The sequence below is a fragment of the Periophthalmus magnuspinnatus genome, chromosome 13 (assembly GCF_009829125.3).
Source record: "Periophthalmus magnuspinnatus isolate fPerMag1 chromosome 13, fPerMag1.2.pri, whole genome shotgun sequence".
NCBI classification, from domain to species: domain Eukaryota; kingdom Metazoa; phylum Chordata; class Actinopteri; order Gobiiformes; family Gobiidae; genus Periophthalmus; species Periophthalmus magnuspinnatus.
The window spans coordinates 13,097,529-13,115,776 of NC_047138.1; the positions used below are offsets into that span (position 1 = coordinate 13,097,529).

Here is an 18,248-nt window from a genome sequence, read left to right on the forward strand (position 1 = left end):
TATTTAATGTGATCATGCTGGAATATTGGTAAGTAGACTCTTCATATGTATAGAAATACTGTGTACTAATGCAAATGACCCAGTTCAGAACTGTTAACTGTTTAAGTCAATGTTAATGGTGAACTGACAGCTGAGTCCATGTAGACAGGCCGTCCCTTATATTATCATGAGGCTCTAACCTCAGTACACTGTAGGATCAGCTGTACAGAGAGAGATTAAGTGAAACTACAGTGGAGGACTGTCTCACCAGATGGTATAACCCCTCTTTTCTTCTCTCAGATGGTTGTGCGTGTGATCATACAGATCTAAAGATTAGGAGTCCAGTTTAAGACAAAATATGATACTTATGATTCAAACAGTAAAATGTTTATAAAAGCTCTCCTGTTGCCTCTTATTTTCAACATGTGGACTTTTCATACTGAATATAACTACATAAGATTAAAAACAACATAAGATTTTTCTCCTAACATCTTAAAAAAAAACATCTTCTAACATTGTGCAAATCTAACAGAGCAGTTCTTGTATGAGGCAATCCAGAGTTCACCAGTAATTCACTCTGCTGTAATGTAATTATTTTCTCACCCACATAACAACAGTCAGGTTATTGTAAGAGAAATTTGTTGTGTGTATTTGAATTAAACAGTTAAACATTAATTCATTGCACTTGATGTTGAGGTCCCAGCTCCATCTATTGGTCAAAGAATATTATTGCTCTGAGGACTGTTGCTGCAGCCAGTCCAGCTTAGATCTTTGGCCCACAGTCCCTCTTTGGTCACTCGCACTTTCAGGGGGTCAAACCTCCAGAAATGCTGCTGTCTGAACAGGTAGAGGCGTCCATCCTGGCGGGTCACAGCCCCATTGGTGCCCTGCGGCACCCCTGTCCAGTCTGACAATCTGCGGGGGTAGTAGGGCTCTGCATGCAGCGTCCTCAGGTTCAGAACAAAGTATCGTGAGCCCTTAAACAGGATCATGTGTCCCAGAGGGGCATAGAAGAAGGCACAGTCAGGGTGCCGAGGGAGCTCCAACTCTACTGTTCTCCTGGGAAAACCTGGGTCCAGCTGAGAGCCAGAATACCGCCACATCCTTCGCCCTGAGCACACAACCATATACTTATAATGAGGAACTAGAGGACTAGGCTATGGATAGTTGAGCCGTACCTTTGAAGAAGTACAACTTGGAGTCTATAGGTGAGAAGGCAGCTGCTTCGATGGCTGGAGGCAGGTCTGCCCATCGCTGTCGGAGAGGCAGGGGTCTAGTAACAGCACCTTTGGGTGACACTGTCCAGAAAAAACTGCCCCGAAACACCAGCACTGTATCGTTTTGGTCTAAGACAAAACAATATCTTATTGTGAATATTGAGAGTGATTAAATATTGATGGCTTAGACTGATCATGATAAACACACCCATAGTGATGGCATCAAACGCCTCTTGGCAGTAGAGAGGGTGGGTGGTGCTCTGGGGAGTCTCTGTGAGCTCCCACTGCTGCAGCACTGTGTGGAGCACCTGTCCTGGCAGTCTGACAGTACGCTCCCCTGATGGCTTTCCTACAGAGGTGACCACCAACAACTTCATTTAGAACATAAGTGTGCTTATCTTTTCACTGCTACATTGTAGCAGTGAAAAGTCATACAAATGCTGTTTCTAAGAGAGACAGGCACACAAGTTAAAAGATGGTAAGGTAAAAGGAAAATCTCATTTAAAAATGTTTGATCTGAAAGAAAAATATTAGATAAAATACAGGACAAGTCTCCATGGAGACAAGCAGGAGACACCCCCAGGCCAAGCTGGTTTTCATGAATATCATCCTATGGAACATTGCAAGCAAACATCATCATCAGTGACCAGCCCTCTACCAGAAAAGTTGTCCAGTTTATAATGTAAGACTATTATAGCCTGCCCCATAAACTATATTTAAGCCCCTTTGAATTGATTTCATGGTTGAGGAATTACTGAGAGGCAAAAGTGTCTTCACATGATGAATAACACAGATGTATGTATTAAGTCATGTATTTGAATCGTATAGAGGACTTTGGAGCTAAACAATGTGGGAACAAAGGGTAAAACTGGTGCATTGAAGTTTATAGAGGCTTTTTAGATTTGATAAAAATGTGTTTATAAAACTCTGAACAAACATCTCTGTCTACCAGGCTGGATAAAAATAAGCTCGCCCAAGTAGACAAAACCACAGATTACTGCTATACCCAATGTTTTGCAGTGGGAAGAAATAATAACCAAAAGCAGTATGACGGTAAAAAAGGCAATAGCCCTTTTCATGTACGTACAAGTTATGCGTATTTGTACTGCATGTTTCGAGGTGTTTAATGCATGTTGTCTGAGAGGGAGCAGAGTAGGAGAGGTGCTAAGAGGCTAACACATCCAGCTGCCCATACATCTGCTTTCCCTCATTCAGTCTAACACATAGCCTAGTTACATATGCGGTGCCTCCAGCCCAGAGCACAGGGGGCGACAGCGCTTTCATTAGACTACAGGAGCTGTCAAGGCCGGGTCTTGTCCACATCTGCCTGACATTTGCGTGGGAGCAGCTGGGGAGAGGTTCCTGCCAGAGGGAGGAATGAGAGCTGGAAGTAGACATGGCATATGTAATGAAAAAAGACAATGTAAAGGTTTTGATGAATGCACATTTTGGAAACAGACTGGAAGTGTACTGGGTTTTCTTAAGCAAACCACAATTTTAAATACAATGCTTGGCTAAAAAAAAAGGTCACACACTCTAATATTTCCTATTTGCTTAGTTATATCCAGGTGGCAACTTTTTTTTGGCCAGACAGTGTACTTAATGAAGCTAACCTAGACTTAACAATTTTAGTTTTATGTTGTAAATCTTATTCAGTACGTTTAATCTAGATAATCTAAACTAAGAATAGAACTTAATTTGTCTGTCTGCTCAAGATAAAACTGAAATTTGTCTTAATTTACCTGAGTTTTCTTGTGAGTTTTTTTCACATTTTTAAATTATAAATCCCACACTAATATTTACTGTAAAGTGAGGTTATGATTATCACTATAAATAGAATCTTAAAATTAAAAAAAGGCCTTAAAATCCTCCTCCTGTTGGGCTCGTATAAAAGTAAAATAAGTGTGTTTGGATTGTGTACAGAGCCCTAAAGCCACAGTTAAACCCTAATGATACTAGTTTTCAGACTTACCATCTGTGTATGAAACAGCTTTTATGGTAATTGGCCAAACTCATAAAAGTGAGATGGCTGTGCGTCTGTTATATGATCTGTGAACTTGTAGCCTCTGGAGGGGAGAATGCTCCGATAAGGCAGGACTATGTGTGTTTGTCAAAAATGAAGAAGGGAGGCCCCGAGGATATGAAGCTGGCAAATGCCTTTTTAGGAAGCAGAGTGCAGGTGGGAACTCTCTGGGTTATAGCAGGAGAAAGGAGAGAGAAAGAGAGAGGGGAAGAAAGAGTGAGGGAGAGACGAGGAGAGAGAAAGAGAAAATAAGGGAGAATAGAAAGAGACAGAAAGACAAAGAGAAAAAAGAGAAAGAGAGAGCAAGACAGTGAGGAGAGAAAGAGCGAGAGAGAGAGACAGTGAGGAGAGAGAAAAAGTGAACAACAATGAGGGAGAAGGGGAGGAAGAGGGAGAAAGAGAGAAAGGCAGAGAGAAAGACTGAGGAGAAAAAGAGAGAGAGGGAGAGAAGGGAAGAGAGAGAGGGACAGAAGGGAAGAGAGAGAGAGAGAAAAGAGAAAGCGAGACAGAGAGAGAGAAAAAGTGAACGACAATGAGGGAGAAGGAGAAGAAGAGGGACAAAGAGAGAGAGGGAGAGAGAAAGAAAGAGAGGGAGAAAGAAAGACAGAGGAGAGAAAGAGAGAGAGGGAGAGAAGGGGAGAAAGAGGGAGCGAGAAGAGACAGAAAGAAAGAGGGAGAGAGACAAAGAGAGAAAAAAGAAAGAGAGAGAGAGACAGTGAGGAGAGAAAAAGTGAACGACAATGAGGGAGATGGGGGAGGAAGAGGGAGAAAGAGAGAGAGGGAGAGAGAAAGAGACAGAAAGAAAGAGGGAGAGAGACAAAGAGAGAAAAGAGAAAGAGAGCGAGAGACAGTGAGGAGAGAGAAAAAGTGAATGACAATGGGGAGATGGGGAGGAAGAGGGAGAAAGAGAGAGAGGCAGAGAGAAAGACAGAGGAGAAAAAGAGAGAGAGGGAGAGAAGGGAAGAGAGAGAGAGAGAGAAAAGAGAAAGAAAGAGAAAGCGAGACAGAGAGAGAGAGAGACAGTGCGGAGTGAGAAAAAGTGAACGACAATGAGGGAGAAGGAGAAGAAGAGGGACAAAGAGAGAGAGGGAGAGAGAAAGAGAGGGAGAGAGAAAGACAGAGGAGAGAAAGAGAGAGAGGGAGAGAAGGGGAGAAAGAGAGAGCGAGAAGAGACAGAAAGAGGGAGAGAGACAAAGAGAGAAAAGAGAAAGAGAGCGATAGACAGTGAGGAGAGAGAAAAAGTGAATGACAATGGGGAGATGGGGAGGAAGAGGGAGAAAGAGAGAGAGGCAGAGAGAAAGACAGAGGAGAAAAAGAGAGAGAGGAAGAGATGGGAAGAGAGAGAGAGAGAAAGAGACAGAAAGAAAGAGGGAGAGAGACAAAGAAAGAAAAGAGAAAGAGAGAGAAAGTGAGACAGAAAGAGAGAGCAATATTGACCAACCATTGAACACTGAATATGACAGCAATAATAAAAACTGTTATCGTTATCTTTACTTTTATTATTATTATTATTATTAGTATTACTTTATCTCCGCACACACACTCATACACTCACACACACACACACACACACATATTTACAAAGAAAACCAAGACAGAATAATGCAGGTACCGTACTGTACTCTTCCCCTTCCCCCCCCTTCCCCAACACTTTTACACATCAACACAACTTTCTCTGTAAATAGTAAGCTGTAAATATTGTATGTGTTTCTATGTCACTCGGTGTTCTTCAAAATAAAATTAAAAAAAAAGAAAAGAAAAAAAAGAGAGAGAGACAGTGAGGAGAGAGAAAAAGTGAACGACAACGAGGGAGAAGGAGAGGAAGAGGGAGAAAGAGAGAGAGAGAAAGAAAGAGGGAGAGATAAAGACAGAGGAGAGAAAGGGAGAGGAGGGAGAAAGAGGGAGCAAGAAAGAGACAGAAAGAAAGAAGGAAAGAGAGAGAAAGAGAAAGAGAGAGCAAGATAGTGAGGAGAGAGAAAAAGTGAACAACAATGAGGGTAAAGGGCAGGAAGAGGGAGAAAGAGAGAGGGGGAGAGAAAGAAAAAGAGAGAGAGGGAGAGAAGGGAAGAGAGAGAGGAAGAGAGAAAGAGACAGAAAGAAAGAGAGAGAGAGAGACAAAGAGAGAAAAGAGAAAGAGAGAGCAAGACAGTGAGGAGAGAGAGAAAGCGAAAGAGCAAGAGAGAAAAACAGTGACAAGAGAGAAAAAGTGAAGGATAATGAGGGAGAAGGAGAGAGCAAGTGAGAGAAAGGGAGAGGGAGATAGAAAGAGAGAGAAGGAGAGAGAAAGAGAGGCAGAGAGAGGAGGAGTGAAATGAGAGATGGCAGATGTTTTGACACCTTTTGCCCTGGTCTAATAGTCTGTGACACTGACAGTTGCCTCTGACGGCCAAGTGACAGTGTTGTGTCTAGTGCGATATCAGATCACATCAGAAATGCGCTAAAATGTGTCTTATAAAATGTAGTGTCTTTGAAGTGTAAAGGAAATGTGAGTGCACAAATATCACTTTATACACACAACATTACAACATTAGTTTGTTTAGTTGTTCCAGTATTTAAAACCTATTGGCTCTAAATATATAAATATAAGCTAAATGTGATATCAGTGTATATATTAGCATGAAAATATGAAATATAGAAAAAAAAAAAAGAAAAACATGTTATTGTATGGCTGAGTTATAAATATAAACAAGGTATTCCAATCACAGTTTATGGGTGCTCAAACTGACTCATGGAAGAGAACATCACACAACTTTTAAAATGTGGTATTTGCTTAATCTAATCCACTCAGACATTAAAAGTTTATATTTTTCTCTCTTGGGTGAGGGATTAGCTCATGAGGAAACTTTGGTTAGGTGCCACTCCAGATGAGGATGTATTTTGCAAGTGTAATTAATGTCTCAGCAGCAATGAGAAAAAGAGACATCCAATGAAAATACTTGCAGCACTTGTAAGAACCTGTTTTATACTTAACGCTCTGAAATAACACATGGACACAAACCTGCTCTGTGGTAAATGCAGGGCAAAGTAATTAATTACAAATACTTACATTACTGTAATTAAGTAGATTTTTGGGTAACTGTACTTCTGTGGGTAGATGTTCAAACCTGTACTTGCACTTGTACTTGTAATTGATTCTAATTGATTGTGAGTTGATTTAATTCTAACTATGTAATTGTACTTACATTTCAAAGGTTAATGAGTACTGTCCTTGTGTTCAGCTGTCTCACCTAGACCTGTCACGTGAATTACTATATGGACTTATCATTCAGTATATGAAAGCTGGAATAATATTTTCTTGGCATCAGTATTTATAGTGTGTATTTGGTTATGTATTGGCTATATGATAAGATTTAAGCTATAAAAGTTTGAATGAATAACTTCTTATTACAGATACAAAATTAAGAAAATGTTTCATCCTTCTATTTATTTATTGTAGCTCATGTTTTTTTTTTAAATATATATTGTAGATACAGAATAGTTTTTTTGGTTTAAATCTGCTCTTGGGTTGTTGTGTCAGTGGCATAAATTAGTTTCAATATGATCGTTTATTGCCTATATTTACTTCGACACCTCAGCTTCTTTCAATACCAGCAACAAGTGTACTATGGTACTGCATTCCCCGCTTTGACTGACCACAGAAAATACACAAATTGCAGATCAGGTTTTGTATAAATGAGTAGTTAGAAGTGCTTCTATAAAAGTTAAGTTAAAGTTAATTCCAAGTAAAATAGTAACTTGAAACTAGTACTTTGAGCTTTTTACTTTAACTCAAATATAATTGCAGCAGTACTTATATTTGTAACTGAGCTGTGTAACTGTACTTTTACTTGAATACACATTTTCTGCATTCATTCAGTATTTTCCACCACTGATTAAGACTAAAACAATATCAGTTTAAATATGAGTGAGTAGAAAACCAGCAGCGGTTGCAGTCACAGCGTCGGGTCAAGTGTGCGTCTGAGAATGTGCAGTATTATTAGACACCTGCTCACCTCAGGCTAAAACTACTAAAACAGACACCACTCCTTCCAACACAAATACTTAATACAAATACACTTTGATCTAATGTCAGATATGGGAGAAAAAAAAGAGTCAGGTAAAAGTAACAGATGAAAAAATCTACTTAAGTAAAAGTATTAAAACACCTGTTTAAAAATGTACTTAGAGTAAGAAGTATTTTGTGCATATTTTGAGGTCTTATAGGCTTCAGATGTAGTGATTTTGATAAAAATTTGTGCTGAAATAATTGAATCAATGTTTTTTATAACTCTTCTAAACTGTGAATGTGTTAAAAAAAAATCTAAAAATCTACCTAAAATACACATACCACATTCAAATCTAGGCAAGGTGGTGGAAAAAGGGTCTTGCCCAAGAACACAGCCATATGTTTCGGTTATATAACAACATCCTGCCACTGTCTGCCACTTTACGGCCACCACAAGCCGAATGATGACAATCCAGCCTCGCCTTGTTTTTCCCCTGCCCCCGTTTGTTTCAAAGTTGTTCTTGTTCATACGTGGTTGAGTTGAAACTGCTCAACATCCTAACTGAATTACAGTTGTTACATGAAGACAGATGTATAGATGGAAGGAATGTGGCCCAATTTGTTATCATATAAATATAAACACACTATATATGATCTGGTATTTGCAACAAACTCCAGGGGCACAAAGCTATTCCATAGAAGCAGATTGGTCATTCATCATAGTTTATTTTACAAACCCATATAAAGAATAATATAGGTTCGTGGTGAGTTCAAGTTCAGTTTTGAGAAAAAAACGCAATAGGGCTGATCTGATATGAAGGAGAATGGGTCTAGCCAGTCAATACATTTTCATTATTGTTTAGCGTCCTTCTAGGGCTGTCACAGTGTATCATCCTGCAATGCTTGGGACTGGAAATTCCTCAGTAGGTCTTCTTAAAGCTAAAAGGATAACCAAATTGGAGATTGAAGTCAAGAGACCATGCTTAAGAGTGTAATAAAGTAAAAAAACATGCTGTATTCTGTATGTAAGAATCAGTATTAGAGATCGACCGGCCGGATAAGGTCTGCCAATATTTGTGGGCCAATATGCAGGGCAGATTTTGATCATTTCTACCCAAATAATATGATTTTAAACGGCAATAAACTCATCCACCACCTTATTACACTGCAATGCCATCTGAGAACAGTGTAGTCACATTTTGAGCAGTGCCCTTTTCACACCAACCCAACCAACATATCAGCCTGTGTTAGAGATTCAAGACCAATAGCTGATACATTAAAAAGTGTATGTGCTATAGTGTTGTTTTGAATCACATACTGCATCACATAAACTCAAACAGCCCATAATGAGTCTCACCATAGAGCTGCTGCACAGAGATGATATCGTCCCAGCTGAGCATCAGGCTGCGTCCCAGTCTCCTGTAGTAGGGCGACATGAGGGCGTGTCTCACTGGTGAGTGCTCGAGGCCCAGAGTGTGCCCGATCTCATGCGCCGTCACCAGGAACAGATTGTGCCCCTTGTGGCCATTCAGGGTCCACCGCTCCGCTATGTCGAAGTGAGCCTCTCCACGCCGAGGCAGGAATGCGTGAGCTAAAGTCCCTCCTGAATATCACACAGTAGGTTTTGTTGTTTAGGTTATGATTTCTGTAATTTGGAAGTAACTCTTTAACTTTTTCCATTTGTTTATGAGCAGTTGTAGGAATAGTGTTGTGCAAGATTTGAGCTATAGCTGGAAATTAACCATAATAATAATGGTTTGGATATACTAGCTTCTATGTCAACACCCACATTTCAATTATAGAGCACCCCCTACTGTCAAAAGCAATTATATTTTCTAGCAATAAACTTTCACTTCACTAATTTCAAAGCAAATTTTACAAGGACAAGTCATTGCAAGTGATCCCATTTCCAATGCTCATCATTTATTAGTGGTGGTTAATGGTTTTGGTTCATAGTCTGTAGAAAAAAGGTGTCTAAAGTGTGATGTGGAATTATACTTTATGTACTATGAAATATAGAAAACTGATTGATAAGACAGTAGAGTCAGAGCAGTTGCCAACCCGAGTGCAGTCTGTTATTACATGGAGCCATCTATTTGTTTGTTAGTGCAGTGATGTCCTGTTATTGTACACACATAAACAGTAAGACGTGTGTTCAGGAAGTTGGGATAAACATCTATTTGCAGAGAGTACAAGTTACATACATGCAAGTTCCAGCTGGAGTGAGTCACACAAAACAGTCATCACACCCATAGTCACCCATTCATACTTCCCTCCACCTTTTATCCTTTACCCTTTATCCCTGCACTAGACCTGGCTCTGACCTGGCCCATCAAAGGCGTTGCTGGCTCCATCATTGTGGTCCCCGTCATAGAAGGCCAGTCGGATGTCCGCCGCTGCCCCTTTAGGGGACTCTTGGAACACAAGGCCCGACACATTGCTCCAGAGCTGAAAGGCCGCCCGCACTGCCAGTCGTACTGAGGCCGGAGACAGGTGACGAGGCCAATTTACAATCTGGTAGGTGAGGTGACGCTTGTACCACTTCTCAACTGTGAAAAAATTGTACAGAAGTCTGAAATAATTTATATGAGGACAAAGGAGACATATTATACAAAATCATCTTTAAAACTTTGTTATAATGGTGTCATCTCACCATTAACTTACACAAAGTAGTATTTTTATTTATTCATGTATGTTTGACTAATATGAATTGTCCAGCATTCAACCCTGAAGTGTTCAGAAAATACCTATTTTCACTTAGCGCCTAGTCTGTGTAATCCCTCAGTCGTCCGGTCTGATCCATAACAAAAGGCAAAGTTTAAATCTGTCAACTGGACAAATTGTTGTAAGAGTGCCACCTACTGCCTATCTCTGCCTGCATTTCTGTTGTTATTATTTTAGTTAATTAAATTAAGACTTCATGTGATACATGTAGGGTTCTAAAAGGTCACAAAGCTACTTTTCCAAAATTATGTAAATTACATGACCTGACAAATCCAGTACATACTGTGCTGAAATGGCACTATCAATTCTGCAATTTTGAACATTAAGTCAAAGATCTGAATTCTATTATTAAGCCATTTTAGATTAATCTTGTGGTTTGCAATGAACAGAAAGTAAAAATGATTATCTACAATGTTATAGTTCAATACTATCATAATATCCATACAACTGTCTAATTTGCATCTCCCTACACATTTCCTTCAAATATTTTAAGAGAACTCCAAGCCATACTCCAGTCAAGACTCCCAGTCCAGTCAGTAAGCCATGGTTTTAAGTAGTTCACTGTGGTCCTAATGAACTTCTTGATTCAATATTACAAATCACCCAGGCAAACGAGCGCAGAAGTCATATGTTTAGTCATCTGTTTGAGACCTACATGGTATAACAACATTCAACTTAAAAGTCCTGACAATAAATAGTAAAATAAAGAAACAGATATTATTATAGAGCATTGCACTGTAGCCATTATACTGAGCACATCAATTCCTCGATGAACACCAAATCAATATTATTGCACGCATGTAGACCCATGTATTTACATCTTCCATCTCTTAGATTACAAACTCAGATGTCACAAGTCCGAGGTGCAGCCGGGATGTTTTGAAGTACGCTATTTCATATCCACCAGCAGGACAAAAATGATAGGCTCTTCTTAACCATGTAGACTTACACTGGGTAAACGAATAAGCTTTCAAAGTACCCTTGACCAAACAGTTTACTTCAAAGTGTGTCTGTGGCTTTCCAGTTTAGGCATAATTACACGAGCTGTTCCCATACAAATCTCCCATTAGTTGAGGGGTGCTACATTCAGCTGGTCTTGATTTTACACTGCTGTAATCTCTTTGCATACACAGGATCAGGAGTGTAATAGGGGAACAGAGGTGCACACATGGAGCAGACGGAGAGGCAGCCGTGCAGGAAACCATCATTAGATAAGGGACCTCAGAGGCACAGCTCCACAAATGCTGAGAAAGAGAAGGAGAACTCCACAGCTATGCATAGATTTAGTTATACAGATATCAAGAATCACTAAAGCTGCGTGAACTTTATGGGTGAAGGGTTTAACCATGACAATCAATAAATTTCTTTAAAAAGTACTGTGTAACTTTTCTGGTGGAGGGTCTGCAATCTGCTTGTCTCCGTGTGGATGTTATTTCTTTGCCTAGAGACCACTCTACTGTACGATATTAAATACACCAGGCCAAGTTATAGATCAGAAAGTGCAGAGAGGCAACTCCACTGAAGAATCCATGTTTATCAAGGCCAGTGATTCAATAAATGCAAGATACACCAGCTTAATGCATTACTGTGAAACATTCCAGGCAAAACACTATCATCCTCATGGAAACAATATCTGCCAATAATAATACATAGATTTTAAATTCAATAGCAAAGCCCACAAAGGTGTTTTCATGAGATATAAAATAATTGGTTTCATGATTGTACAAGGAAAATGGGACTGGGGCAGTTTAGAGAAAATATCAGCACAATTTTCTACATGAGACCAATACAGATATCTGAGAAAATGATATCACCAACAACAACAACAACAACCATGGAACCTTTCACCTATCAACACTATGAACATATTACACATTCTTCTGTGCGGTTTCTCTACAGCACCCTGAGGAAATACTAAATATCTGGGTATCTCAACCCATTAGGCTGTGGGCTTGGCATCGGTGTGTGTTTTAGAGTGTAAACAGAACTGAAAGCAAGTCAACACAACTCTTAAAGCGTACGCGGAGAGGACATAACTCTTGGTATTTATGTTGCAATCTTTCACATGAACTTATGATAGATGGAGTGGAAACGCCTGGAGACTGCAACACTTACTGCAACGCGGTCAATTAAACAAAAACAAGAGTCAGTATTTTACCTTAGGAGTGGAGGCTGCCATTACAAATCAGATTTTCCATGAGAGTTAGTGAAGCGTAGGTTCATTCCCAGGTGACTTTGTTGCCACATGAGCTGGAGAAATGAAAATGAGGGCTGCACAATGAATCATAATCAAAATTTGAATTGTAGCCATATCAGATCGCAAAGGCTGCAGTTTTGTAAGTAGTAGAAGACCATTAAACGACGACAAAAATCCTGTGTTTTTATGTGGAAAAACTAAAACTGGCTAGCAATGCACATCATAGTTTCTTTTTACGAATATGTATGGGATTGTATTAGTTTAGTAATTTCAGTCTATCAAATGTTTACGCACCCTTATGTGTTTTAATGAAATATATTATGTGAACTGAATCCAAGTTTGAAAACATAAAACATAAAATGTAAATCACAGTACTTGAACACATTTTTTTCCGTTTGTTTCTTTTTCTCAAAATCGTGTAGCCCTAGCAGACCTACACTTGGCGCCTTGAGTATGACCCGGCCTGCTCAAGTATAAGAGGTCCCTGGAGACAGAGGAGAAGCCAGGAAGTCAGACACTCGCGACATTCCACCACTTCCCCTGTGGAAGTCATTAACGTGGTGCCCATAATGTGAACAGAGCAGAGAAGACAGATATCGCAGACATTCGGAAGTGGAGCCAATCATCAGATAGACGCACGTATTGTTTGTTTTGTTGACTGGTGTCAGAGATGGGGAGGCTCTTTCATCTGCGTTATCATGAGGAAGAACGGTCTGGTCTGTCAGTCCAAATGTTGAGTTTATGAGTGTATAGTCCCTGTATGTTCAAACACTATTCGACCATTCATCTCCAGTGTACTTCTATTCAAAATGTTGGTAAGGGCTACAGCATTTAGAACCAACAAGTTATGTACAGGTCTTTAGACAGAGGGAGAAAGATAATCACAAATGATACAGAAGAATTTATAACAACTAGCTAATTCCAACAGCAACACTATAATCATATCCAGAAAATGTAATCCCTAAATTAGAAAAACCTAAATTAGATATTTTCAGTGGTGGAAGGTAACAAAGTAAATGTAGTAAAGTACTGTACTTAAGTAGAATTTTTAGGTATCTGTGCTTTACGTCAGTACATTTTACCATGCATACTTAAACTTCACTACATTTGAGAGCAGGTATCTGTACTTTCTACTCCACTATATTTTTGAACTGGACTGAAAAGTAAAAAGTACTTTTCATATGATTTGAGGGATTATTTTTACCATGTTCGTGGAAACATCCTGTCTAAAGTTTTCACGTTCAAGCTTTGGCTTTGAACAAACAAAAATAAATCCACAAAATTAATAAGAAATATTAAGAAAATGATTTGTGTTGTTACTGCTGACCAAAATATGTATCATTTTTACAACATTTTTAACCGGCCCCGGATAAGCGGAAGAAGATGGATGGATGGATGGAGTTTCACTTAAGTTGATTTTTTCCTGTGATACTTTTACTTAAGTAACTTTTTACCTCTGTATCAGTACTTTTAATTACGTAGCAACACTGAGTACTTCCACATCTGGATATTTTTTTCCATATTTGTTCAGCCCCAGTTGGAGATTTGGAGCAATCAAATGTGAAACCAAAATGGAATGAGATTTTATCATACTTTATTGCTCTAGTAAGCTCTATGTATTTGCAATGTCATGTAGAGGTTTGGAGCCATGAATCAGTGCTCACTAAACAACAGGTCCACACTTATCAGAAGTACAATACGTACAACAGTTAGTGAATATAGTTATCATTATGTAAGTGACCTATGGACTGTCTTTTCCTGCTGTAAACCCATAAGACCAGGCAGCGCACACGCCTTAGAACGCACACACCTAACTGCTCCCACTGCACTTATCTCCTACAAGGGCAATACGATTTCAGCTCTGCAAATATCACCGGGAGCATGATTCAAGGTCTGTTTTCATTTGGCTGTGAGAAGCTCAGTCAAACATCCCAAAAATCATATCATCAACTCTACAGCTGAGAGAACACACTCAACACATCAGCATTGACACATATGGGACAAGGACAAACTGCTCGAAGCAAAATGTATTCAGTTAAAAGGATCCATCAGAGACAAACAAAATGAGACGCATACATAAGTAGGGTTTGAAAGATAGCCAAAAGATGGGGTTTTCCATTAGTATTACCGTAGGCCTATAGGTACAGCTGATAAAACAGTTGTGTTCATGAATAACAAAATAATTAGGTGCCATGTTGTGATTCAGTTACAGTTTTCAAGCTTCTAAAAATGCTAGTTAGGAGGCAAATTCATTTTCTGTCTTGCCAAAAACACAATGGAACTATGCATTTCTGGTAGTAAATGTAAAACTTTGAGTTGGTGCAATTCTTACATTGTAAAAGTTCCAAGTATTTAGATAACAGAATGTCCTCTTTGCAAATCTTGCACCTGTAGTTTACACCTCTACAAACAACCAGGCTTGGAAATACGGCTCTTTTATTAGTTTATCAGCTATTTCAGAGCATCAAAAGGAGTGTCAGACCTAGACTCTGAATGGTTCTTCCTTTTCGCATCACTGTACATTCATAGTATACTAAACAACTGGTCTGAGGCCTCTTTGCGGATATCAGCACATTTTACTATACGCCACAACAGGCATTCAAATACAGCATGTAATCATAGTCTTTTATTTAGGGGATTTTTGTCTGTGGAACATATTGGCTGCAGATAAACCAGGTGTGTGTGCATGAATTACAAGTCGCCTTATCCAAACATGAGGCTGATGCATTCATTTCTCTCATAGCCTCGGGCGGATTGTGTTACCATAGACAACGCAATGGAAAATTTGTGTAGACTGCGGACACATTAAAGCCCTTCCATACAATTTTAAAACATGTTGCATTCTCAAACTACACCCAGGGGTTAGACCTAAGGTTGTACATCTGCTATTATCTTCATATGAGTCACGTCTAGAACTTCGATAGTAATAGTTGTTTTCTAACACAAAGACAAGTTGTAATCCAAGTACGACATCATCACTCGGCAAAGTAACCACTTCTTTTGCTCGTTGCTAACAGCGTAATCCAGTTAGTCAGTAGTGGATGTGTTTAGTGGGAGGAATATTTCAGGTGCTGACATGAAGAGGCTGTGGCAAACAAGGGCCACTGCTGCTGCATTCCCAAACTATTAGCCAACGCTGTCACAGGAATGCAAAGGCTACATGTGCTGAGGGGCTGCAGGCAGTCAGAGCTCCAGTCGCTGCTCCTCTGCTAGGACAGGTGATGGATGACAGCAAGAAGAAAAAAAACACTAAAAAACTCCAGTGTAAAAAAAAAAAAAAAAAAAAAAGGCAAAAAATATCCAAAGCAAAAATACTGTTGCAAGTATTTTTAGAGCAGTCATTAAAAGTTAAAATTCTCGTATTCCAATAAAAAAAAAATTGTAATAAAAAGAATTTGACCTCAAACGATCCTCAGTATGACCATGTTTTTCAAGGTATTTTTTTAAAAGTAACATCAAAACTGATAATTGAATAAATGCAATAGAGTTTGATCTTATACTCTATGGAACACGGGCAGGCAAAGCAATAACATCCCCATGGAGGCAGAGCAACCTCCAGAAAGGTTACATGATGTGCCTTTAATTTACTACAAGACATTTGCGCAATGATTTCACTATAGATCTGCAAGAAAATTAGCAGCACTTAATGCTAAATGCTTTCAATTCAGGCATCTTTAGGCACATGAAATTGCCCCGTTTATGTGTTCTATATTTTACCATCAAAGGAAACGCTGGATAATCATCTTCAAACTTAAGTGAGCAGCTGCAACATTAATGGTTGGCAATCACTGGTCTAAACAAGAGAACATGAAAAGTGTCCATTGAAATCATTTTAGAACAGAGACCACTAGTGTTCATTGTATACTGGAGAGAAAACCAAAGAGAGAAAGGATGCATTCAATCTTGCATAAATGACACCTAAGATTGGAATTAAACTGGGACTAGACCAGGCCTTGAACAGGATAAAGCCAAGTCTACATCGGGACTAAACTTGGATCAAAGTGGGACTAAACCAGAAGAACACAGCCCAAGTGTGAATTTAAGTTAAAAGTAACCAACAAAGTACGCAAACCTAACTGACTTTAAGTGACATTCAGAACAGCAATTTTCTCAGCCTGAAGTGTGCAACATCAGACACTCCGCCATCTTTAAGTACACCCTTTGGCTTCATTTTTCAAAGGTGGACCCTCCCAACTAACTGTCTTTATTACTTCTCCACACCAAACCAAATAAGTGTGGTCATGTCTTGCTGAAGCAAAACAATACCTTGAGTAGCAGAGCGTTTTCTGCGATTTTTCTGCCGCAATTTGGCTTTTTCCCCAGTAAAAACGGTGTTGATTCTCTGAGCCCAGATCTGGTGGGTGCCCTCATCAGACACTCCACAGCGGGGCTCAGCCATCTGCCTCAAAGTGGCACTGTCCAGTCTGCCAGTAACGGGAAGGCGAGATAGCCACTGGAACTCCCTGCAAGCAACAGGAGAAAACCATTCCAGTCATACCAATGTTATTATAAGACATTCTTTTTAAGGAGACAGTGGAGACATAGCAGGATTTGATTCTGGTTCATTTCATTTCTGTTATATTTGGTGCACAAATATGTTTCCTTAAATTTCTCTTTTGCAAGTTCAGTTGAGGTGTAGAGGTGAAGGCGTGTCCCACTGTCCTGACACTAACCCCCCTGAGGCGACCCCAGTCAGCACTGAAAACTCAGCTACATCCATATGAAACACACCATTTATATGCACTACAGCCGGTTACGATGTCTTACCGAATGGCAGACTGCAGCTCAATGGCATTATGAACATGGCTGTCATCGTGGAGGTAACCATACTTTTCTAGAAAAACCTGCAACATTGAATACATCAGTGTTTACATCAAGGTTTTCATCAATATGTCAACATGTCCCATTGCCACAAGCACTGTATACCTGTTTAAAACATGTTATTTTTTTATGAGGTGAGCCTACCAAGACTTTATAGGATGTACATAAAACTACCACCTGAAAGCATGCCTCCAAAGAGTGTAATTATCTATTTGTAGCATATTGTATTTGATGCAATGTAAGACCACACAAGACAGCAAGTTTGGGGAATCCCTAATCCACAGGTATAATTTAGTAAGGCATTTATTGAAGCTATAAAATTCTAATGTACATTTATGTAAATTATGAGACCGCTGCCCATGTGACAACAGACAAGGATGATAGCTATTGTGGGTTTGCTGTGTAGAGACATAGATATAGATGTGTGAGATATAGTTTAACATTGTACTACAAGACCGAAATGCTTCAGGGGGAATTAAAGAGCGTTCAGCAGCAAAGACTTTGGATCTTGGGCTTAAGATTTGATGGGGAACACTGGCTTACAACTAAGACCTCAAATAATGTGTAATAATAATAATAATAATAATAATAATAAGAAAAAGAATAACAATAAGGATAAGAATGAAACTAAAAAGAAAAAGAAGAAAAATAATAATAACAACAACAAGAATTAAAAAATAAATACAAAAATATATACATATAAAAAATTATACAAAAGAAAATAAAATACAAGAAAATAAATGCAAAGAAACGAAAAGGAAAAAGAAAATGTGTAAGACTCATATGGCATGTCAACAGTTACGACCACAAGCAATTAGGCTTAAATCAGTCTATCAGCTGAGGATAGGGGGAATAGGACCTAATAAAAATAAAAAAAAAGTAATAATTTAAACACATGAAGCCAAAACAGGGTGCAGAACTAAAGATGACGAAAATAAACATGTTCACCTCAGGGTCCAGCGGTGAGCCTCCAGCGGGTCCAGCTGTCAGCAGCGCGGTCACAGCCAGGACCCAGAGCGCCCGTCCGCCGCTTGCACACCGGTCCGGAGGTTCACGTCTCATCTCGGGACAGCCTCAAAACCGTGCGCCTTCCATTCCCAGAACATGGCATTTCTGTGCGTCCGCTGCTACTTTTCCATGGTTTTCGTCGCTGTCAGAGAGCATGCTGCTGCTCGCCTGACAGCTCAATCCACAGCACAGACGAGCACATTTGTTTACAGGAGACGGGACCGCCCCTCTGAGGACAGCCACGCCAGCAGGAGGTGAAACACACCCCTGCATGTGAGCTTAAAATGAATGTAA

General features: G+C 39.5%; 1 protein-coding gene across 1 annotated transcript; it reads right to left on the minus strand.

Moving 5' to 3' along the window:
- Window positions 1-15: 15 nt before the first annotated feature.
- mmp28 (matrix metallopeptidase 28) lies at window positions 16-18,134 on the minus strand. Its single transcript, XM_033977717.2, has 8 exons — window positions 17,895-18,134; window positions 16,893-16,969; window positions 16,392-16,588; window positions 9,529-9,753; window positions 8,562-8,807; window positions 1,405-1,545; window positions 1,158-1,325; window positions 16-1,090 (listed from the first exon to the last, which is right to left on the minus strand). Exons 1-8 carry the CDS (start codon window positions 18,006-18,008, stop codon window positions 696-698), a joined length of 1,563 nt encoding a protein of 520 aa, XP_033833608.1. The 5' UTR covers window positions 18,009-18,134; the 3' UTR covers window positions 16-695.
- Window positions 18,135-18,248: the final 114 nt, after the last annotated feature.